The sequence below is a fragment of the Caretta caretta genome, chromosome 1 (assembly GCF_965140235.1).
Source record: "Caretta caretta isolate rCarCar2 chromosome 1, rCarCar1.hap1, whole genome shotgun sequence".
Taxonomy (NCBI): Eukaryota; Metazoa; Chordata; order Testudines; family Cheloniidae; genus Caretta; species Caretta caretta.
Genome location: NC_134206.1, coordinates 68,671,004 through 68,696,682, shown reverse-complemented (window position 1 = coordinate 68,696,682; position 25,679 = coordinate 68,671,004). Strand labels below are relative to the sequence as shown.

Here is a 25,679-nt window from a genome sequence, read left to right as displayed (position 1 = left end):
TCCTAAACAACTTTTTGATTTTAGGCGAGGAGCTGATTCTCTAAAAGTAACCAGTTTCTGCAAGTGAAATGTGTGATTCACAATGGGTTGTGGTTTCATACAGGGTTCAGAGACGCACACGTAAATAGAACCATATTCCATTTGAAAGTAGTATTGAATCTCACTATAGAAAGCAGTTGTGTGAAGTGAATCAAATAAAGTTTGGTCCACTTTACTGAACAGCAGTACAAACGCTAATGAAACTGATTTCATTATGAGAGCTGATTTATGGGCAAGTTAAAGGCTTGTCTATGTTTGAAATTGCTAATTTTAGTAATGGCACAAGGCTTTTTTTTTCCGCTCTCATGTATGCTTTGACATTGCTGTGGTAACCCTGAGGGTCTGATGGAATTCCCTCCATCTCTTTTCACAGAGGGTGATGAGACAGGAGTGATGGATAGCCTGCTGGAGGCCTTGCAGTCAGGTGCTGCTTTCCGAGACCGGAGAAAACGGACACCAAGGCCTAAAGGTGAATATTATACCTGTTCATGTTACTTTCTAAGGAATTATGGCATAGAAAGACATTTTTGCTTAAAAAATGTATCATGAGTGCAGTGTGCTGCAGGCTGGAATTCCTTGGAGTCCCAGCAGCATGCATAATCCTCTTCTTGCAATGACAAATTTCACAGAGATGCTCATTCCAGTTGGCTGATGTCAGTACCAGTTTGCAAATCAATGTACTGAACTTAACATAGCCTGATTGTTATGACAAGACTCTTCTACAGAAACATATGCACCATATCTCTTTTGGGTTTATAGTAGCATAATTAAATGGGAAGAAAAAGTCATAACATTCTCCATTGAGTCAGATATTTTACTGGTATTTAACACTGCTTTGCTCCCAGAAATATTTAACCTGAAGGGGAAAAAATCTACCTGGCAATATGGTTACACCTCTGAAAGTTAATGGATGATTGTATTATGTTTCTTTTGTTCTTCGCTTTTACAGATATACTGCAAAATCTCAGCCCAACCAATCAGAGGCCTGTTCTGAAAGCTTGTAACCATGGTAATAAACCATATTCATAAATGGCATGTTCTTCTTATCTCAGCTTAGCCTGTTGATCTGTGTTTTCTGAAGACTGCTGTGATAGTCCTGGTTTTCTATATCATTTGAATAGTGAAATAAAGTATTGGGACCTAGTTGTTAAAGGATTACCTGCCTCTCATATGTTGCATCCCTAAACTATCTTTTCAGGGTACTTTGCTGACCTAGTCTAGCCTTTGATGTTTTTTTTTTATTTTAATTTTAGTTTTGTTTTCAGATGTAGCATTTAAATAACCCGAGAAACTGTTAGTTTCCGCCCCTTGCCTCCCATGGATTATGAGCTGTGTTATAGAAGTGGACTCTAGGGGCACATATTTTAACCACTGCAAAATACGATAATGTTGAATTAGAGATTCATTGGTATTTACTCCATTTCTTTTCATTTGGCATTTTTCTTGATAAATAGAACTGCAGCTGGAGTTGCAAAGGATCAGCAGGGAGTATCATACAGTACTGTGTATTAATCTGGTAACATAAGTGGTGTTGTGTTAGCATGATGAGAGCAATTAACAAACCATGTAACGGAAGACCTTATGATCCAATACTGTTCCTAATTTTGGCCCTGGTCCTATAACCACTTAAATTCCATACATGAATAGTCTCATTGAACTTAGTGGACTACTCACATGCATAAAGTTAAGATCAGGATCAGGGCCTTTGTTTCTAATGTGTGACTATATGTTGGATAACCTACAAAATAATGTTATGTTAGCTGTGTTATTAAGGATGAGAAGGCCAGACTCTCCTGTATTCAGTTACTGAAAACTAGTCCTCTCAAAATGAAGTTTGCATACTTAGTATCCATCTGGAAGTAAATTTTTCAACAAAATTTGTCAAAAATTGCCTTGACCACTTTTGAGTTGGTGAAATGTTTGTCACTTTTTGGTGAACAAATAGTTAAAAAAAATATTGCTAATGGAGATGCCATTTGTGCTTATGAGGGACTAATTACTCTGCCTGATTTGTTCGTTAAATATTTTTGGTTTTCTTAAATAGTTGTAACAGAAAAGGATATAGTGAATGCAAAATATAAATATTGTTTATAGCATTGTTGAAGTAACATGCTGAGAATCAATTACAAAATTGCTACAGTTCACCATACTTTTATTTGAATTGTAATTTGTATATATCTGTGTCCAGTAGTGGATATGTTCAATATTGCTATTTTTATCAGCCAGTTCTGAAGACTCTGTCAAAGAACATAGTATCATTTCCCAATTGGCAGGGTTTTTAAAAACATGAGTTGTTTTTTGTTTTGTTTTTTAAACATGGAAGCTTTAAATTCTGCAGAATTTTAGTCTGACATAGAAGTCTGATGAGTACATTAAGGAAGTAGGATGTAGCCCATGACTGAGTTTGATACTAGGATTTAATATTTTGGTGGAAGAGAACACTTGATACTCAGTCTTTAATCTTCAGTTTTATGTTTCTCCTGTAGCCACTTTCGCACTTGAGATCTTGAAAGAAATTCTGATTTTAAAATGTTATTTTTAAAATCAAGTCATCTGAGTTTTTCTGTTATCAGTTTAGGATTAGGAAAACAAAAGTATGAGCCCACTTTGAAGCATTGCCTGTTGCAGTAGCAAGCAACACATTTCAGGCTTGTTGACTTCCCTCTCAGTGTGCACTCAATAGTTCTGTATCTGAGCTGAACATCGCCACCAAGTGTACTGCACATTCTGCTGAATCACTCATTTCAATCCTGTTTGGTTATTATAACTTTTTCTTTTAACCACTAACTGTTACCAGAAAGAATGTATCAAAATTTCCAGGCAGATGTGTGCCTGATGTCCTGCTAAAATCAGAGCTCATTTCTCTAACTACAGCTGATGAAGCAGTTATTCTGACCAAACATTTTAATAAAAATATAAAGGTTCACTTTTTTTTTCCCATGTAGAATATCAAATTGGACATAAGAGCTTTTTTTTCTATTTTTGTTTCTGTTTTAGTTATTCTTTAGGAAGTTGAAGTGCCATAGGCCTTTCGGTATCATCTTACCTTTTTTTATAGTCTAGAACCTCTACCTGTGGTAGAGAGATCATGTGCCAGTAATTCTAAACTGAAATCAAATGTACCAGCAGCTTCTTGATCTTGCATTAATTTAGCATTTGCCCTGGATACAGCCTCGAAATTTGAATAGAAGTCAAGGATTATATCACTGTCCTGTAAAAGCCAGTGGCTTATTTTGAGCTTAAAACAAGGGGGAACCTATTAAGTGTTAGTGCTGCAATATAGCACTTTGCTTGTTTGTCCCTGCAAATGAGGATTAACAGATTAGCCCATTATGAATGTGCTATGTAAATATGCATTTCAGAGACATACCTAGACTGAACTCCCTTTAAACACAGTGCAGACAAAAAGAATTATGAATATAGCTTTGGAAATTCACCCGCCCATTCATTCATACATGGCAAGTAGGAATATTTATTGGCTAAGTATCATCAACTTTGGTATAATCTGAGTTTTCTTATATATTCCTTTTGTATTTGTGATTGCTTATTTAGACAGTTATCTTACCAGAGTATAAAACCTCAGGGAGGTCTTCCTAAATCTGCAGGCAACTTCAGTGTCAATATTAGCTCAGCCAAAAACAGCATCCACTGCTAAGGTATACAGTTCCCCAGAGGGGTGGGGGAGAAGAAGGCGGGTGTGCCTGGTCCTCCACTTCTGTGGCAGGGGTCACTGGAGATGGGTCAGTCCCAACCACTCCAGCAGTCTCTTTTTTCAAGCCCTTTATCTGATGGGGGGGGGGTATTCAGATCTCCTATATAATAAACCTCTGCTCGGATGGTAGGCAGGTGCCCACCACAGTTGCTTGAGCTGCCTCCCTCCTCTTCAGACCACTGCTTCCTTTTTTGGGGTGCCCTGGATGTGTGCTGGGAGGGTTCCCTTCTACAGTCTCAGGAGAGAACTCTGTGGGACTCGAATAAATTGATTCACTGGAGGACAGTGAATGGGCTGCCAAGTATTAATGGATTGACTTTGGTACATGGCAGAGTGAGGGGCATCATTAAATAAATCCTCGAGTAACATATCACAAGGATTTAAAAAAAAAAAGTTTAGCAAAACATACTAATATCTATTTTGAAAGCTTCTTTCTTTTGATGCTGTGGACCTGCAGTTGCTTTCTTCTCAGTCTGTTTTACTTCTTTAACCCTGCTCCCTCTCTTGGTGGAAAGTAACTATAGTTCCAAAACAGTTTTCCTTAGTTCACTGGAGCAAAATCCTCAGATGTCAGATTTCCCCTTGTAGTTTTAAATTGGTTCCCAGCCAATGGGAGCTGAAGAGCCAGTGCTTGGGGTGGGGCGGAGGCAGCGTGCAGAGGACAGGTTGCCATTTGCAGGGATCTGCCCGCATCTGGCACCCTGCTCCCGCGCCCCAACCCCACAAACTTTCCTGCACTCTGAACCCCTCGTGGCTGTTCCTCTGCCAAGGAGCAGCAGGGACATGTCGCTGCTTCCGGGGAGCCACACGGAGCCAGGTCGGGAGCCTGCCAGCCCTGAGCCAACCAGACTATAAACCAGCCTTTCTTTGAAGATCAGAAATGCCGGTTTATAGAGCTTTCCGGTTGGTAAAGTTCCGGATAACACAGCTTTTACTGTACTATCCTTTTCATTTTTAGCAGCTGTCAGTGGGTTTATTACTGTACTCAGCTAGCTAATAACTAGCCAGAATAATTAAACAGAACAAAAAAATATATACATTCTGAAATTCTTAGGTGCAATAAGTTTGGACACAACTTCATTTTTTTCTAGAAAAGTCTGTAAGCCTTCTGTGTCAATCATATGACTCTCTAAATAATAAAACTCATTTGGAAAAATACACATTTCTTCTTTTTCATAGGTAATCCAAACCTATCATTTATTGTTTCAGCACAGGTGTCTAGTTCCACAAATAAACTTCCCCCTTTCCCTCTGTAACAAGGATCTGTCATCTAGATAGCATAAAACTCCATAATATTTGGAATATATTAGGTCTGAAAGATAGTTCTTCCAGATGAGGAGCTGTCCTTTAAAGGTTCTCAGGTTCTGCAGCAAGATACTTTGCTCTTCCTGTCTGCTTCCTCTGCAGTCCCTATGGTACTGTCCATTGGAAAGGCTGGGCTTCTCAAAAATCGATCATAAGGTGTCATTGATCATTTTAGTTCCAGAAACCTAATCTCATAAAGGAAGCACTGTAGCACATAATGCCCTACGGCTGACATTTCAGACCCATTTTTTTCCTCCAATCTATTCTGTTCTTTCACTGATTGGATTGTCTTCTACCAAAGTGGCGCACACTTGTTTTCACTTCCAAATCTGGCCCATTTTTATGGTCATAATTAGTGATGATTTTATGTATATGCTGCTTGCAGTGTCTCTCTCAATTTAGATTTTTGTTTCCTGGCTCTGTTATTGCAGTGGTCTGAAACATCTTCCTATGAAGAGAAGCTTATTCTGGGAGTGTAATAGCACCTTAAGCCTCTAAAACCTTTTCACTAGATTTTTGTCATGACATTGCCCTAAAGTCATGGGGGAGGTTCTATCCACTACACTTCAATACTGCTTTTTTCTTTTTTTTTTTTTTTTTTTTTTGCATTTTATTCATTAGTTATAAATTCACATCAATCTATGTAAATATTTAAGCTCACTCTAATTAACATAAATCTTTAGCTACAGCAAATACAACATGCTATACATACTTCTCCCATAATTTACTTTGAGGACTTTATGCAACAGATGTCATTGTGCATCCAAAAGTATGTAAGATTTCTATTCAGCTGCAACTAGCATCCAGGGGAGAAGCTGCCAGAGCAGCTGAGTCCTGAAACATCTTCAAGGAACGGTTGTGGGGAGCAGACCAGAAGAGCCTACTGGAAGTTTAGAAATAGAAGAAAAATATCCATTATTTATTATAATTCCCTGAAGTAATATAGGCACTTCACAGTACAAATAAAATGACAGTCAGGAGGCCCACCATTTGTCTTAAAGGTAGAGTAAATATTTGATGAGGGTTTTAGCACATCAGTTTCCAACCTTATAAATAGTTTTGAGATCAGTTTGAGGAATGATCAGAGATTTGTATCAATTCCCTTTCTATCTGAGCCTTTGCTGATCTCTAGTATCTAAGCAAGTAGAGAGAGGAACAGGTTCAATTGTGCCAGGGCGCCCCTTCTGCATTCAGGAAGGCATTTCTTTTTCTAATTTACATCCATGACAGAAAAAAAAATTGGCACTCACTAGGCTCTCATCGGTGATCAAGTTTGTGCAGGGTAGGACCATGTAAAGTAGCTGGTGCCTAAGGCTGATCTGAATAGAAAGTCACCAGTCTAAAATGTAAGGAAAAGCAGATTTTCTTAAATGGAGATTAATTTGTGATATACTTAAGTTTCAGACTTCTGTAAATGGGAAAAGTAATACTAAAATGTAAGGGAAGCTGCAGGTTGGCTGATCTTAAAGTGATTGTAGTGCCTGAAATAAATGTCTCTCTCTTGACAACTAATCTGAATAGATACCAGCATAGGTTACACCTCTCGTGTAAAAATAGGTACAGCTCTCATTTCTGTGTTGAAATGGCTCTCCCTTTGCATGAAAGATTTACTTAACTATTATTACTGCTTTCCAGTGAATCAGTAAAAAGTTGACTTGTGTATGCATCATATTTAGTCCAAAGTATTTTAAACCCCGGTAATTAAATAAAATCGTTGTCCAAGGATGTCATTCTCATCCTAATTAAATAAATGAAAACCTTTTTTTTTAGACACTTGATTTTTGTGAGTTCTTATCTGTAGTAGAACTGTCACTTGAGGGTCAAATTAATGCTTTTATTACCGGATCTGTAACAGCAATGATAGGCTCAGGTCAAGCTTTTTTCTTGAGACCTCCAGTGCAGATACTGAGAACATATTATTTAATTTTAACATTACTGTTTCTGTTTTCTGTCATGTATAAGAGGCTCCATCCTGCAGCATTGTCATTTAACTGAAAGTCCAGCTTTACTTTCACTTCATTTTGTCTTCATCTTTAGTGTATGTCCTTTATTCTAATATCTTTCATATAATTGTGTGTGGGGACAATATACATTCAGGCTATTCACACACAAGAACGACCATATTGGTCAGACTAAAGGTCCATCTAGCCCAGTATCTTGTCTTCTGACAGTGGCCAATTCCAAGTGCTTCAGAGGGAATGAACAGAACAAGTAATCCTCAAGTGATCCATCCCCTGCCACCCATTCCCAGTTTCTGGCAACAGAGGCTACAGACCCCTGAAACCCGTGAAGGCAGCTGCCAGAACTGGTATCTCCCCTTCCTATTTTGAGTTAATTAATCCAGTGCAAAAGATGCAATCTGCACTTGGACCTGGCAGGAATTCTCTAAAAACTCCTCTGAACCCATGAGAAAGAAAGGTCAGTAAGGATCCTATCTTTTAAGGTCTTATTCCAGAGGCTTTTTGTCTGGCCAAAAGAATTGAGGAAGTGTAGGCTCTGATTTGTAAGGAGAAATTTTATAAGATTTCTGCAAGATGGGTCGTTCTCAGTTGTGCCACTTTTGAGACCAAACAGCACACATTCCATTTATTTGAGCTAAGCAGTAGTTATGCTCAACCTGTGCGCTAACCAAAAGAATCCCAGCAATCCAGACTACACTGATTAGATGTCAAAAGTTCTTTGGCTCTGCCTGGAAAGAACAGCAGAGTTCAGAGATGTCCTTTGTTCCATAAGGAATTCAGCAATGACCCTGCAAGTCAACTTCGAGTGAATGGAAAAAAGATCAACCCAAGGATACCTTTTTTATTAATGATGTTGTTTTGTTTAGAACTGACACCGCTGTTGGGACTGTACAAGATACAAATAATCCCTGCCCTGAGAATTTATAGTCTAAAATAGATGCAAAAAAGATGACATAGTTGGATATTCAGAGGAGGGTCTTAACTTTGGGGCAGGGAGATGAGATAATGTTATAATGGGGTGGAGAAGGAATTCAATATGGGATTTTAATGAGTCTGTGGATGTCATGGATGAAGTGAACCTTCTAGCATAATTTTGAATGAGGAGTTCGGAAGAAGGGTCAGATACCTTCCAGCCCTTTCAACCAGGGCAGTAACTTAGACCTGGATAATGAATGCAAAGGCATCCTTTCTTAGAAATCTGTAAGGCTGTCACATGAGGTTTAGTACACAATTCTGCCAAATACTGCAGAATGGATGTGCAGGCTTCAGCTGAGACAGAAGGATACTTTAGATGGTTGTAAAATGCTATCAGCACCCTTATACATCAACACTGTTTTGGGCCTGTTATAGACAGATGGAGGAACAATAAGTCTTGTTAACTTCTTTGTGTTTTGTGTATCCAGAACCTTTCTAATCAAGCTTAGCACAGGCTATTTTTTTAAAGAGCGAGATAGAGCTATAACTTTACAAAAGATCACTGGATCGTTCCAGGTTGTCTAGGTAACTTTACAGATTACCTGTTTGACTGTTCCTGTTGTATGCTCACTGCTGTTGAAGTGTCATCTGAAGATTCAGAGATGGAAAACCCCTTAGATACTTAAGGATGTTTGGGTGTAAGCACTTCCTCTCAGCACAAACTTAGAAGAAATGTACCTATATATCTAGTTCGGCATAGAATATCTAGAAGAAAAAGCAAATATTTCTAAGAGTAACTAGTGATTTTGGGTGGCCAAGTGGAGACATCCTTATATGGGCCTGAATTTTTCATAAACAGCTGATCCTTTGAAAATTAGGCCTTTTTAAGATCTGTCAAGTTGAAAGCCCCAAATCACTACTCATTTCTGAAAAATCTTGCCAATATGAATAGGTACTTGGTTCATGTGAGCTCCTTTTTCAAGGGGAGCAAGGACATTTTCTGCTTGGTAAAAAGAAATGTGAAAAGGAGGTGACATTTGGTAGCAGTGATCCAGTATACTCCGTAATTACAGCAATTGTCATTTTATGTACTGTGGTAATCTAGGTAACTAGACTTCCAAAAGCTACTGTATAAAGTTATATATTCAAAGGCATTGCTCTCAATATGCATCAGTGGACAATTTTAAATCAGCTAAGGAAGTTTTAAATTACTTACAGTTTATCCTTATTCATCTTTTCATTGTTTAACCATGCAGAACTTTTCACTCTAAGAAAATTATGGAGTTGATCTGGTGCAGCAGAGAGGTACTGTCACTTGTAAGGGTACCTATTAAGTATTTGCCATGCTTGTTAAACAAAGTTTCTGGTTTTTGACGAAAATTTACTAGACATTTTTCAGATGTTGCTCATTTACATCCAGGTTAAAGTTATCTAAATCAGAGACTTCTTTTGAATATCTAAATACAATGAGACAAATGGAATTGAATGGCTTTACATATTAACTTTCTTCTTTTTTTAAATCTGTTTAGACATTTGTAAAATACTGTAGTGTTCACCTTTTTTAAAAGGTAGTTTAACATGTACGAGATACTTCAATAGCTAAGGTAATAGCTCCATCAATTGACGCACATGGGAAATGGTTCGTATTTAATTAAAGATGGGTCTAGGCCAAAACTCCAAATCAAACCATCTTCAAATGTTGAAAAAAGCTTAGATCCATATGCAGACTCTGTGAGTCGGGTCCTCTGTATTTAGGACAATACTGTATAGGTGGTGTGCTGGAGGATGTAAAGCCAGCAAAGGAAAAGACAAATTAATCATGGATGAGTCTGAGCGTTCTTTTCTTCATCCCTCTTCACCATATTAGTGAACTCAGTCCCTTAATAGTTTACTTTCTTTTCTTCATTATTTGTTTGAGAATTTCCAAATACAGTGCTAATATAATATAACTTTTAGTCATAGTAGCTGTTGCAATTTAAAAGTAAAGCTTGGAAAAGTCTCTGGAATTATACTGACCCCAGATTCTTTTCATTATCAGGGACCCATCCAGACACATTGATACTAAGATAAATGACACATTAAATATAATTAGAAAAGTATACTTCATCGCACTATGAAAGATATCATAGCCCCACTGCATCTGACTGCTTTCTCCCTGTCCTACTGGATCTTTCCAAGTCAAAGGCAGGGGCACCCTAGAGACTAGCCCAAACTGTTTTTTCCCTTCTTGGGTAGAAGCACCTGGAAGCTTTCTCCCCAGCTCCTAGGAGTCCCCAGGTGAATATCATAAACATTAAATTTGTGTAGTCCAGCCACTGATTCAAATGAAGATCAGGTCCTTCTCTGCATATTGGACTAGATGACTTCCTGAGGTCTCTTCCAACCCTAATCTTCTATGCTTCTGTGATCTTATTAAATAAACTACCAAACCTGATTCACACTTGAAGACCTTTAAATCTTTTAATATCCGACACATACTCCAGAAGAGAGAGCCACCCAACTACAAGACCACCTTGGCCAACATGCCAGCTCCTGCCCTGACTGAGAAAATTGGCAAATTAAGCATACGGGTAAAAAATTAAAACACATAGTGCAAATCCCAATCTAAATTCATCCTCCAACAGCACAGGATTCTTCTGAAGGCAGCCATGCTTTTTCCCAACCATTCATCGTAATGGTAGAAAGATTCAGTGTCCCCTTCAACTTATCTCTAAGCCTCAATTACCACATAATGCCTGTGATAAAAGAAACAATTTTAGTAAACTCTTGCCCTTTCTTCTCCATGAGATTCTGGCCCCAGTGGTCCATTGCTTCATCACTACACTATAGTAACTCCTCACTTAAAGTTGTCCCAGTTAACGTTGTTTCGTTGTTACGTTGCTGATCAATTAAAGAACATCCTCGTTTAAAGTTGCGCAATGCTCCCTTATAATGTTGTTTGGCAGTCACCTGCTTTGTCCACTGCTTGCAGAAAGAGCAGCCCGTTGGAGCTAGCTGGTGGGGGCTTAGAACCAGGGTGGGCCGGCAGCCCCCGTATGAGCTCCCTTAAGTTCCCTGTGCAGCAGCCGCCCAGCAGGCTATCAATTGCCGGGCAGTTCAGCTGTCGCTCCCCCCACTGCCGTGTGCTGCTCCTGCCCTCTGCCTTGGAGCTGCTCCCGGGAGCCTCCTGCTTGCTGTGCAAGGCGGGGGAAGAGGGGTGCTAGTGTCAGGGTGTCCCCCGCTCTTGTGCCCCCCGCTTCTTTACCCCATCTCCACAGAGAAGGGGGGACACAACAGGGCTCAGGAGGAGGGAGCTTGCTGGCAGCAGCTGCTGTTTCAACTTGCTGATCTACTTAAAAAGGCAAGAGTGCGGTCAGCATACTTAAAGGGGCAATGCACGCCTCTCTCACACACATACGGTGTTTGTCTCGGTCTCTCTCTGCCATGCTGTCTCTCCTCCCTCCATTCATGCTGCCTTGTAGAGTGTGAGGCTACATTAACAGCAATGTGTTAACCCTTGAGGGCTCAGCCGAGTGCTAGTTCATCATTTAGCAGTAAGGCATTCCCTGGGAAATATCCCATCCTCTGACTTCACCACCTCAACCAAGCTTCACAATCATCTTTTCTGTGTACAGTATTAAATTGTTTGTTCAAAACTTATACCGTGTGTGTGTGTGTACTGTGTGTGTGTGTGTGTGTGTGTGTGTGTGTATATATATATATACACACACACACATACCTCTACCCCAATATAATGTGACCCGATATAACACGAATTCGGATATAACGCGGTAAAGCAGCGCTCTAGCGGGGTGGAGCTGCACGCTCCGGTGGATCAAAGCAAGCTCGATATCACACGGTTTCACCTATAACACGGTAAGATTGTTTTGACTCCCGTGGACAGTGTTATATTGGGGTAGAGGTGTATATTTAAAAATATAGTCTGGTGAAAAAAAAATTCCTGGAACCTAACCGCCCCTATTTACATTAATTCTTATGGGGAAATTGGATTCGCTTAACATCGTTTCGCTTAAAGTAGCATTTTTCGGGAACATAACTACAATGTTAAGTGAGGAGTTACTCGTTTACTTTAATTCATTGTTTCTGACACTGCAAGATTGTGCAATGCAGAAGCTACAAACCTATACATAATATGGCTGCCCACCTTATCAGGAAGCATTGAAGTAGGTACATGACACCTGTGCTCTGATACCTGTGACAAAGTTCCTCCTCTACCTTGGTGCGTCTTGTGCTTACTGGCGGATTTGCTCACCTTGGAGCTTCACGGCAGCCCTCAGTTTGGCCGTTTTCGTGAACCCACAGTCCAGGTCAACTCCTCCTGTGTCTGACCAGGAGTTGGGAGGTTTGGGGGAACCCGGGCCCACCCTCTACTCCGGGTTCCAGCCCAGGGCCCTGTGGAATGCAACTGTCTAGAGTGCCTCCTGGAACAGCTGTGCGACAGCTACAACTCCCTGGGCTACTTCCCCATGGTCTCCTCCCAACCCCTTCTTTATTCTCACCATAGGACCTTCCTCCTGGTGTCTAATAATGCTTGTACTCCTCAGTCCTCCAACAGTACGCATTCTCACTCTCAGCTCCTAGTGCCTCTTGCTCCCAGCTCCTCACACACGCACCACAAACTGAAGTGAGCTTCTTTTTAAACCCAGGTGCCCTGATTAGCCTGCCTTAATTGATTCTAGCAGCTTCTTGATTGTTCTAATCATCCTGTCTGTCTTAATTGTCTCCATAAGGTTCCTGATTGTTCTGGAACCTTCCCTGTTACCTTACCCAGGGAAAAGGGACCTACTTAACCTGGGCCTAATATATCTTGCCTTCTGTTACTCTCCTGTAGCCATCTGGCCCGACCCTGTCACATGCCTTTACTGGCTCTGTCTTTTTTTGCTTTCAGTTCAAACCCTTGGTCTTGATCTTTTAAGCCATCAAAGGGACATCAACTACATTAGCAATTGCATTTTCTTTCGTGGCTCGTCAAGTCCACCTTGTAGGATGATGGATTTTACAGCATCCAGGATGAAAAGTGAGAGGTAAATCATTCTTAGGACTTGTTTACATGGTGCCTTAGTCTGTACCAGAGGAGTGTAAATTCTAGGGCACATTAGCATGTCAGATATTATTAGCCAGTGATGACCCTGCTGGTATGCACTAAAATTCCATAGTGTGCATTTATGTAGTCCCGTTTCAAATAGTACTACATAAATGCACACGATGGAATTTTAGTGCGCACCAATGGGAGCCATCTGGCCAATTAATGCATGCCACGTAGTGTGCACTAGAATTTACACTCCTTTGGTTCAGACTAAGGCACCATACAGGCAAGACCTCAGCAGAGAATAAGAGGCATTTATAAACAACAAGAAAGAACAGGCATGTAATATTTTGAGGCTAAAGATGTACAATATAGATGAACAATTTGTGTAATTTGCAGGCTGCTTTGTTTGCATATACAAGTAAATTTCGGGTTGTAATGCCACGAATTGTTGTAGTAATGGGAATTAAAGGTCCCCAATAAAATGTACATTTTTATATATATTTTTTTCCCCAAATGCCCAGGTGAAAAACGGCCAGATTTTCAATAAAAGTTTTCAAGGCTAAGTAGATTAAATAGCCAGAAAAATTATGAAATAACTTTCATTTTACCTTCTTTTTAAAACTGAGCTTTATTTAAAAGATCAGGAAGAGTTTGAGCTACACTGAATTAGGAGAGGAGATTATTCATCATTGCAATCATCATCATTAAGGCAAATCTCAGAGGGAAAATAGCCTTCTTGCAGACCAAGTGCCACCTAGATCGATCTCTCGGTAGGGTCTTAACACAGTTTGTCTGGATGTTCAGTCTTTCTCCATCACTGGTGATCTTATTGTGCAACTGAATATTTTGGTGACCATTTGATTGTCATCCATGTAATGTCTTTCCTTGGTAAATTCCTTATGCATGGCATACCAGATCCATATGCTCTAATAGAAAGTCACATCACCCCTCTCCTCCTAAACAACAGCAACTGCCTCTGCAGGAGTATGCGAGGGAGGAAGATGATGAGCCATATCGAGCAGTACCAACAGCCATATCATCTTCCTCATCCAATGAGGTAATTCACCATTCCCACCTGACTACCACAGCTGACATCAAGAACTATTGCAGAGGGGAGTGGCAGAACTTCATATTTCATTAGAAGAAGTTCAAGATAGGCAATACAAGCTCTTGGATATCCTGCAGCCCACTGGACCCAGTTGGGTTGTTCTCCTGATGAATGAAGCCATTATGGAGCCAGCTAGAGTGTTATGGCATACACCAGTAACTTGTACCTCTATCCTAAAAGAATGAACAAATGTTACTTTGTGCTTGCAAAAGGAACAAAATTCTTTTTCACCCACCCTTCCCCCAACTCCACAGCAGTACAAACGGCATGGAAAGATCCAGGCAGCAACATCCTAAAAATATCCTTGTAGATAAGGGAGCTAAATGCCTGGACCTTCTGGGGAGGAGGGTATTTACATCCACCAGTTTCCAGTTCAGAATCTCTAACTATGAGTGCCTGTTAGCCAAATATGATTTTACGAACTACCTGAATTTCTTGGACTTCAAAGATAAAATCCTCATGGAGAACAAGGCGCAATTCCAAGACCTTATTGAGGAAGCTAGGCTCGTGGCTAAACCTCACTGCAGGCTGTATTGGATGCAGCCAATAGAAGGTGCAGACGTCAACATATGAATCCCCATCCACCTGGATAACAGCCTCCCAACCTCATCCACTGGCTAAAGTTTACTTTTGACAGTATGCTCAAGAGTTGCTACCTAACTATGATGACATACCCACCTGTTTCCAAAGTCCGCTTTGGTGGCAGCCTAGCATACTTTGACTATAACTGGAAGGCTATAGCATCAGACAAATGTGTACTAGAGAACATCCACTTTGGAAACACCATCAAGTTGGTTTCTCTACCTCCTCCAAAAATCCCTTCCTGGCCCCTCTTCAGGGACCACTCTCACAAGAAGATCCTCCAACAATATTGGACTCATTCCTCAAACAACACCTCAGCATCAAGGGAAAGAGTTCATTTCCAGCTATTTTATAGTTCCCAAGAGAAAGGGATGATGGAAGTCCATTCGTGACCTACGTTGACTAAATATTTGTATTCACAAGTTAAAATTCTGCATGATTACAATGGCATCAATAATTCTCTCCTTGGAAAAAGACACACAGTTTGCAACTCTCTTCATGAAAGATGTTTACTTTCATATGAACATTCAGCCATCCCACAGAAGGTTCCTGATGTTTCTGAGAGGAACAATACCAGATCAGAATTCTCCCATTTGGGCTGGCAACAGCACCCAGGGTCTTCACAAAGGTCTTCTCAGTGATGGCAGCACAGATCAGATGAAACAGCTACACTATCTTCCTGTGCAAAATATAGTAGACGAAATGGTGTTAAATATGAATATCCCTGAGGTAAGGAGACTCTCTAGGCACCCTCACCAAGTTTTAACAAGCTACCTGTCTCCGTTTACAAGAACTCAGAAAGTAGTAATAATGGCTGATGCATACTGTACATTACAAATTGTAGTCAGTCTGCACAGATTCTTTGTAACCATTTCATACCTGTAGTAGATAACATGACAAGTTTTTACTAATAAGAGAGAGAAGATAAATAGCTGGCAGTGTGTTAGTGATTTAGAAAATGTTTTACAATCTATTTCCATATTGATGGTTACCTCTTTGGGGAAGGGAGTGTTTGTTATATACGTGCACAGTGCCTAGAAAAATGATGCCCCAGTCCCTAACTGAGACCTCTCAGTAGTGCCTCAATACTTGTAATTAACAATAATAATAAAAATGACTGTGTATGGCTGCAACAAGACAACATGGAGATACATAGTGAAAATTATTTTCATAACTGGAAAGCCTAGACTGTAGTTAATTTTATTTAAACAAACAAACAAACAAAAACCTTTTGACTGTGGGCAGTATAGGAAAATGTGTAGAAAAATGCTCCATCCAACTGAATACAAAAATCTTCAAAAGCATCTCCTAGTATAAACACAATCTATCACTTCTATGAAAACGTTTAGTAGATTAACTCTTACCTAATTTTATGGCATATAATTAAGCCTCTTGGTTTTCAGATTAAACCGATTTTTACCAAAAGAATCCTGGGTTTTGCAAAAAATAGTATTTTTGTTTCTGATTTTCAGCCTACTTTTGTATCATTCAAATATATAAAAAATAACTTGTTTTGATTAGGAAAATTCAATACATTGTATGAGATATATGTACTATAATAATACATTAGTCTGTGTGTATATGCAAAGCTACCGGTTGAAGTAAGGTTATGTATTAGTCTAGAAGATACACACATAAACGAACAGGTATGCACACAAGTTCTGAAGTACGTGCACATCTGAACATATTGATGAATCTCATGCCTACCATGTACACATTTTCAAGCTGTTAGCAGATAACAGTTGAAAGATTTGACACACTAAAATGGGACGAAAACAAAAGTCTGTATCAATACATGTCAGAACACAAGGAAGTATTAGAAAGTATAAAAAAAAACAGGAGAAAAGAATTAAATTGAGTGTATGTGCTGCAAATGGTGCAGCATCAAAGTTGACACTTGGGTGTACTGGATTAAAGAATATTTGGAGAGAGAACCACAATTAAGACTAAAACAAGAAGACAAAAACAGAAACAAGCAAACATTGGAATCAGCATTTTTCCAGGCATGGCAGAAAGAGAGATCAACACATTGTAGTAAGTAAATTTGTACGTCCCCTCTGTTTTTCAGGGCAGACGTTAGGCCTTGCTGATGGTCCTTTGTGGGACTTAGTATGAAATTTCTGTTCAGCTGCAAAATGCTTGCCAAATTCAATCAATCTGACGAGAATAAAGTTGTTCTGACCAACAAAATTAAAGAGAGGTTGGCTGGAAAAATAATTCATTCTTTGATTTTTGATGAATCATCAGATGTTCTCAACCACCCCATCTGGGTGATTTTTTCATTTTTTGATTTTGTTGTGGAGAAGCTGGCACTCATTTTGGCAGATTTGGAGTTTGTAAAGTCTGCAAACAGTCAAACAGTTTCTATTTGTGTCAGTAAAACTTTAAATGAATAAGTATTTACCTGGAAGGATGTGGCAACAGTGAATTCTGACTCAGCTTCTTACTGCGCAAAGTTCACACGAGGTAAAACTGAATGAAAAACCTGAATTGCTTCGTTTGTCTTGCCAAGCTCACCTGCTGCATGTTGCGGTCTCTCACGCAACAGGTCATAGAATCATAGAATATCAGGGTTGGAAGGGACCTCAGGAGGTCATCTAGTCCAACCCCCTGCTCAAAGCAGGACCAATCCCCAATTAAATCATCCCAGCCAGGGCTTTGTCAAGCCTGACCTTAAAAACTTCTAAGGAAGGAGATTCTACCACCTCCCTAGGTAATGCATTCCAGTGTTTCATCACCCTCCTAGTGAAAAAGTTTTTCCTAATATCCAACCTAAACCTCCCCCACTGCAACTTGAGACCATTACTCCTTGTCCTGTCCTCTTCTACCACTGAGAATAGTCTAGAACCATCTTCTCTGGAACCACCTCTCAGGTAGTTGAAAGCAGCTATCAAGTCCCCCCTCATTCTTCTCTTCTGCAGGCTAAACAATCCCAGTTCCCCCAGCCTCTCCTCATAAGTCATGTGTTCCAGACCCCTAATCATTTTTGTTGCCCTTCGCTGGACTCTCTCCAATTTATCCACATCCTTCTTGTAGTGTGGGGCCCAAAACTGGACACAGTACTCCAGATGAGGCCTCACCAATGTCAAATAGAGGGGAACGATCACGTCCCTCGATCTACTCGCTATGCCCCTACTTATGCATCCCTTCTTGGCAACAAGGGCACACTGCTGACTCGTATCCAGCTTCTCGTCCACTGTCACCCCTAGTCCTTTTCCGCAGAACTGCTGCCTAGCCATTCGGTCCCTAGTCTGTAGCTGTGCATTGGGTTCTTCCGTCCTAAGTGCAGGACCCTGCACTTATCCTTATTGAACCTCATCAGATTTCTTTTGGCCCAATCCTCCAATTTGTCTAGGTCCCTCTGTATCCTATCCCTGCCCTCCAGCATATCTACCACTCCTCCCAGTTTAGTATCATCCGCAAATTTGCTGAGAGTGCAATCCACACCATCCTCCAGATCATTTATGAAGATATTGAACAAATATCCGACCCCTGGGGCACTCCACTTGACACCGGCTGCCAACTAGACATGGAGCCATTGATCACTACCCGTTGAGCCCGACAATCTAGCCAACTTTCTACCCACCTTATAGTGCATTCATCCAGCCCGTACTTCTTTAACTTGCTGACAAGAATACTGTGGGAGACCATGTCAAAAGCTTTGCTAAAGTCAAGAAACAATACATCCACTGCTTTCCCTTCATCCACAGAACCAGTAATCTCATCATAGAAGGCGATTAGATTAGTTAGGCATGACCTTCCCTTGGTGAATCCATGCTGACTGTTCCTGATCACTTTCCTCTCATGTAAGTGCTTCGGGATTGATTCCTTGAGGACCTGCTCAAATGTGTTCTCAAATGGCTGATTTTTAAAAGTTGGTAATAGATGCTGGTGTAGTTTTCAAGCATTCCGGTAAAACAAAAAAACCTCTTCTGTGATGTTTGTGAGGAGATCACATTTGAATGCAGCATTCCAGTTCTGTTTGTACTGAAAAGATGGTTTAATCTGTGTTTGGCTGCACAGAGTGTTCAGAAGCTATGAAGAGTTCAACAGTGAAAAAGCTGAAATCTCAAGCAGCTACGCAAGAAATTAGGCAAAGCCTTCATACGAAACTCAAATTCCTGATTGAAACACTTCAACCACTACATGAAGCACAGAAGAAATAGGAATCCAATTCTTTAACAGACAGCACGTTTTCTAATACAGAGGTGTATGACATTCCGTTTAACAGTATCTCTACAGAACTTTCTTGCAAAAGCACACCTGGAGAGATACCAGAAAAAACAAATCTTTTCATGTCTATGTTGCCAGTCACTGAGCAGGACAACCTCGCAAAAGCTTTCAAAAGTTTTTCCGAAGAGCTGTCAAAGAAGTGGGAAGCTACTGTCACTCGCAATATATCCCCTGAAGCTTTTCACAGTGAATCATCATTCTGAAAAGTCATTGTGCTGTTTGGCCCTCATCGTAAAAGTGTGGCCTTAGCTGATAAACGTAAAGAGTGTGCTAATATACACTCCCTCTTTGTGGCTTCAAATGAAGAAAGTGCATTCCATGCCTACATGGCAATGTCTTCCCTGGACAACCACTCCATCACTCCAGTTGAATTCTGAAAAATCCACCGCATCTACTTTCCAACTTTGAGCCGCGCTGCCTCTCACATCCTCAGTGTCCCACCTGGCTCAGCTGATGTGGAGAGAGTATTTTCAAAATTTGGCTACATCCAAAACAGTAGGAGAACAGGCCTTGGAAAAGACTCCTTAAAAAGATTTCTGTGAGCCTATGCTATGCAGGACTTTTGGAAATTACACTGAAGGATAAGACAGTGAGTGTTTATAAATATTTTAAAGTATTGGGCCCAATTAAATGTAGATATTTATAGGCTACTAGTTCTACATCTACAACAGTAAACTGTTTATTCAAATGAAAACTTTTATTTGGGGATTAGAGATATGTTGTCTTCTTAAACTCAGAGGTGGCATTGTGTGTTGAGTTCTGTTTCAGTTCTACAGCAAACCACATTGAATACTGTTCATCAGAGCATTAATCTAGTGAATACTTTTTTCCCCATCCTTCTGTCCACCAAAATACACTCTGATATTTTCCCATAAAAATTAAGGTGTTTTTTGCACTGATTTTCAGCTGGTTTTGTTGTTGTAGTAATAAGCACAGATAAATTTCCAGGAAAAATTAAATAAAATAAAAACTGAAAACAAAGGGCGCTATATATACTGTTGTGGCGTTATGGCATTGTTCATTGTGCTAACTATAACCATCATTTCCCTTTGAAACTCAAAATAATTTTGTCTGTCTGTCTGCAGGGCTGCCTTTCTACCATGACATCTATTGAAGTGAAAGTAAAACCTAAAGTAAAAGAAATAAATATAAGAACTATATTTTAACTATTTAAGTCTTCATAGAATCTCAGGGTTGGAAGGGACCTCAGGAGGTCATCTAGTCCAACCCCATGCTCAAAGCAGGACCAATCCCCAATTTTTGCCCCAGATCCCTAAATGGCCCCCTCAAGGATTGAACTCGCAACCGTTGATTTAGCAGGCCAATGCTCAAACCACTGAGCTATCCCTCCGACCCATACTGTTTGTAGCACCCAAATCCTGTCATGTCTGTGGCTGACTCCCCAGGCAAGGTTGAGCAATTCCCCTGGTGTGGCCTTGTGCAAGTGAGTCATTGAAATGTAGCTGCCTTGCTGGACAAAATATGAATATGCCTGATGCATGGGTCAGAATTCACATCCAAGGCCAACCCATGTAGCAGGTATATCACTTTCAAATGTTGCCACATTATGCTACAGCAGCCAAAGTGTCTAAAGATGTTGAGAAAAAGGCTTGAAAAATCTCAGACACCTGCTAGGCAGAGGAAAAAAACTACAAGCCACAGGCTGATCTCCCATTTGTCTATAGCCACCAGAGGAGGGACCAGAATGTCCGCTCTGGTTATGTGCTCAGTGTCTCAGCAGTTAGGAAGTGGCTTGGAATTACTCAGCAAAGCAGTCTCCCAGGAACTTCCTGGTGGAGACACTTTCTCAGCAGCCTTTATTTGTATTGTAGGTATCAGCTGTTTTTGGAGATCACTCCCTTTCTTTCTCTCTTTCCCCCCACCCACACCACCTATTTCCCCAGCAATTTGTGGGAAGGAGGAGCTCATTATCTTTGAAGTGAAGACCATGGTTTTCTCTGTTTTCTCATTTTTAAGAGGGAAGAAACTCCCATACACACACACCACCCAACTACCTGCTACGCTTTGCCACCTTCTCTCTCCTATCTCCATCCTTTTCCTAGCTGTTATATGTGGGCAGAAACCTTTCTCGTTTCTCCCTTTGCACAAGCAATAATTCTGATACTTCCTAATTTTTGAGTGCTTGACTTTGCAACCTTAATAATGTTCTTTTAACATGATGTTGTGTGTATTATGTATGTGAAGACGCTGCTAGCTGGGGTAACAATATTTTGTCACTTACTGTCCTAGTGTTGTCCTTACGATATCTAACAATGCACAACTATTTTAATTTACAGTATTGAAATTTGGTGTTAGCTGCTGAGCAGTGTAATAAATGTAAATTTTATTTAATGTACCGCTAACATACTTCAAAACATTATAGAACATCAGTGTTTACTTGTACAAGTTTTAGCTGAGCCAGTTTTGTCATAAGTCTTTTAATAGTCACATTAAGTTCTTAGATTTAGCCTGAAGAGTACTTAAAAGAGATGTATGAGCAGTCACAAATAGTATTTTGGCTACTCAACAGAGACTAGAAAATCTTTTACTATCAGGTAAAAGACCTAGTTTCCTAATTGTACTGTAGATGGTAGTCTTCCCCTGTCCCTAAGAAAAAAATATAAAAGTCCTTTTAATTCAATGTGATCCATCATCGGGCAACTACTCAAAAAAGTAGCATTCTTAAATGCTCTCAAATGTCCACTAGCAACAATAAATGAAGGGCATAGTGTATTAAGGGATTTCCAGTTGAGTCTCACAGGGCAGAGAAAACTGCTGTGAGAGAGCTCTTGGGATAGCTGCTGCTCTTGCTGCCTTTAGCAATAGCTTCCCGACTAATCAGTCTCCAAGCTTACACCACTGCTTTGGGTCTGCTCTTTCTCTGTTTTCAAGGCACTGACTGAAAACAGGACACAGCCAATTACTCTCCACTGAGTTAACCCAGTTTCTGTTTATCCACCTACCAGAAGTTGCCAGGAGATCACTGTATTGAAAACTTGTTATGTGGTGAGATCTCTGATCATAAACTGTTGCTGCAGCTTTGCCAAAAAGTAAAGAAACCTACAATCCAACAGTGAATTTCACATCACTCAGAAAGTGGTTGCTTCCTGTGGCACAAAATTGAAACATGGGGTGGTGATATCATCACCTATTTTCCCTTCTCTGTTATAGGGAGAGCCAGTTAAAATACACTCTATATTTCATTTTTTAAAAAGAATAAAGGTAAACTCTCCATTAATGATAAAATATTATTTTTAGTATTTAGCTCTTGTGTTTTTCACTGAGGCTCCTTTTTAGATTTGGCTCTTTCCCTGTGGTTTGGAGTTAGTCTCCCTCTCTTGTTTTTCAGTTCCTTCTGGTTGTCTCTGAACTCTTATCCCTGAATTTTTATTCTATCCTTCTGGTCACTCTCGTCATCCCCCTCTCGCCAACCCTCTCATTCTTGTCACTCTCTGCTCTCCTGTAACTAAAGCCACTTTAGTATTAGATACTAGAACTGACGGTAGACTCTAATGCAATTTATAGCTGTTGTAATCCTTGATGGGAGACTTATCATGTTAAAATAGAAATTTGTTGGACAGTGGCTTAATGTTGATAAACTGTAAAATACACTGTGGCATATTGCAAAAAAGGTGATATTTTACAAAAGGTGATTATAAAAATATATCTTCTACAGTTACATTAGTTGTAAAGCATTACTTGGGCATTTTGGAGGAACTGACACTATAGAACCTGCAAATAACTCAGCCTGGAATTTATTCATAAAGTTAGGAACTACACAAAGCATCATGTACATTTAGGTAGTTAATGCCCTGACATTTGTAAGAATTCACAGATGGGCACACAAGGAATTATATAATTTAGTTCAGAGTTGGTCTCAGTACTATATCTTAATGAAAACAATAGACAACTGCGTAAGCAGTAAGAGGTCATTAATAATTAAAAATATTGTATCATTCACAATTAGTAAAATTATTTCCAAGTTAAAAGGCTTTTGCCAAAGTCCCCTCATTTTGGAGCCAAGATGTTTTTGGAGGGGCACCCTCGCCTCTGGACTGGTTCCCATCAGAAATATGTGCCAGTCAGAGCCTGGCTTTATTCAGAAATTGCTATAAAGTGCACTTTTTTCCAGGTTTTTCACTGCTACTGTATCCCAACATTCACCCTAATGGGTAAAGTTTTCCTCCTCTCTGCCCTTTAACATTGCAGTGCTGCCGGTGATTGTGGGGTATTTTCTCTTTCTGTATAAAATGGTTCTGCTTTTAATCTAAGCCATTAGTTTTAAAAAATAAGAATTAGTCCCCCTTTTTTAAAATAGTTTCCAAATATTTGGTGTTTCAACCTCTATGTAGATAAATTATAAATGCTTGCAATAAATAACACATTTCTTTATATAGTACTATGAAAGTTCAGTTAGACAAGAGCATGCTTTATCAGGTATAACTAAACTACATTTTATTTGTAAGTAAGCTCTAATTAAAACCAGTCTTTGAGTCTGCTTTTCTGAAAGCAAACGTGCATCATTAGTGGGAAACATTAGGACAATGGGAGATGACAATCATATCAAAGGTTGGAAAGTATTGTCTGTCCTCAAAAATACCAATTATAATCCAGAAGAATGACTTTATTGTGTAAAGATTAAGGGCAGAATTCAACCCTCTGATATGCATGGCTATGATGGGTTGAGTCTTCAGATCTAAATGTATTTGTTTAAATAATAGTGTGAAGTTTTCTTTAAATCAACTTATTGATTTGATAGGAGCCAAAAGAGTGACAGCTGCAGCAGAGTTTTTTGATGTTCAGATCTTCTCAGCATGAGATGACTAGCTAATCTTGTAATCAGTCAATTTATAAAGCCATGAGTATGTTGTTTGTATTAGCAGAGGACTGCACAATTCTTATCCTCACAATAACCTTCATATTTAGGAGACATTTGTGTATTTGGACAAGGTAAACCACTTACATGTGCAATTTTCCATATAAAACGAGGAGTCAAGAGAATTCTTGCATTCAAGTATAGTTCCAAAAGCTCCCACAATTTGCTAGGCACTTTCCATACATACAGAAAGACAGTCCCTTCCTGAAGAGTTTGCAATATAGGAAGAGAGGCTTCATATTAAATGTAGGGGTGCAAGGTAAACATAATCAACAATATATATTCCTTCTAAAATTTATATAAACTTTAGCCATCCGTACAGGACCGTTAAGCCACCACTGTTGTTTGACTAATATTGCGTTCCTAAACAATAGTATTTCTGTTTCAAATAAATTGAGATAAGAGTTTTATTGTGGCTAAGTCAAAACTATGTTACAAGCAAATATATATAGCCAACAAATGTGTAGATGTAAATGACCCCTAGACCCCGTGGGATTTTACAAGAATGTGGAGTAACCGATTCAATTTGCTTTACATTTACTGTCATACACCAGTCAATATTTTTTGTTAACAGCTAAGGGATTTTACAGCAACCTCTAAAACCATCACCATGTCATAAGTGGTTAATTCTACTCCATGACCACCTCTGGCTGTGCTCTAGACATTTTGAAATCGGAGATACAATTGTATTTCCAAGTTTATACTTTAGTCACTCAGGCTACTGGAATATCAATTTGTTGCAGACACAGATTACAAAATCTGAAAATCAAGAAGCTGATTTTTTTAAAAAACTATTTACTATAATATAGAAATAAATTGCAGACAAAATACACACAAGTAAGGGCCCTGATCATGTAAGCAGATACACTAGTGTGAAACCATGTCCCCGGGGAGTACCATTGACTTAATTGTTTAGGATCAGAATCTTAGGCACTTACCTTAAAAAGAGAACTGCAAAGGTGGATCCATGTGCCTACATGAAGCCCCTTTTAATTATACACAGGTTAAAGGGTCTGTTGTCCACTGCACAATTCTCTTGACAGGATCTGGGCTTTAATTTGTGAAATTTTGTTTTTGAATTTTTGTTTTTTAAACCAGAAATGACTTTTGCCATACTAGATTAATCAAATAACCAAATATAGTATCTAGCAGTGTTTCTTATAAGATTTCAGATAAGAATCTGGTAAGAATATACAAGTATCCATAGGGAAAATAACTTACAATATAGCTTACAGTGACATTTCAAAATACTATATTTCTTTCAAATGAATTACAGGAGATTTCTTCAGATCTTCCACTGGCAATCTGTTTTAAGTAGTACAAAGATTTCTATATATGACAAAAATATAAATCCCAAAACAATTCAAAATGGGGGTGGTATTAGGATTTTTAGGATATTTTAGGTCTCAAACCTGTTCCAGTGACTCCTTTCCTAACCTTTTAATTTTTTTCTTGTTTAACCTCCTCCTGTTCCCTGCCCCAAAAAGAGAGAGGGAGAAGAAAATACCAAAAGGAAACAGTGTCCCCAGTTTAATTTACAGTACCTATACAACTTGCAAGTTAAAATGCTATATGTAGATGACATATTAGTAAACATACACCAGCTCTGTATATTTTTCCAGTTTAGGCAAGTGACTCCTCCTTTTCACATGAATATATTGCAGGTTCCAAACTCCTGGTGTCTTTTCTTCTTACAAACAATGGACCAAATTTTCAGCTGATTAAAATCTGTGTAGATTTGTTTATGGAAATGGAGCTGCAGCAATTTAGCCTAGCTGAGTATCTGGCTCCATGTTTTCAAACACCAGTCACTCTTTAAATTAAGAGGAAAAACAGACCTCACTTGGCTCATTCTAACAAATGCTTGTATTTACCAGTCTGTTGCAGTCAGCCTGGAGTCTCTGAGGTGTTTTATGCCT

At 39.4% G+C, this 25,679-nt stretch overlaps 1 protein-coding gene across 5 annotated transcripts in view; it reads left to right on the top strand.

Moving 5' to 3' along the window:
- The window catches only part of DIAPH3 (diaphanous related formin 3), a 530,405-nt gene that overhangs the window by 404,300 nt on the left and 100,426 nt on the right, over nt 1–25,679 (top strand). For 4 of the 5 annotated variants that reach the window (XM_075128866.1, XM_048851760.2, XM_075128864.1 and 1 more), the window contains 2 exons: nt 413–508; nt 989–1,048. In XM_075128866.1, coding sequence (XP_074984967.1) covers nt 413–508; nt 989–1,048 — 156 coding nt within the window. The remainder of the gene's footprint in view (nt 1–412; nt 509–988; nt 1,049–25,679) is intronic. The other variant, XM_075128870.1, reaches the window with a different exon arrangement.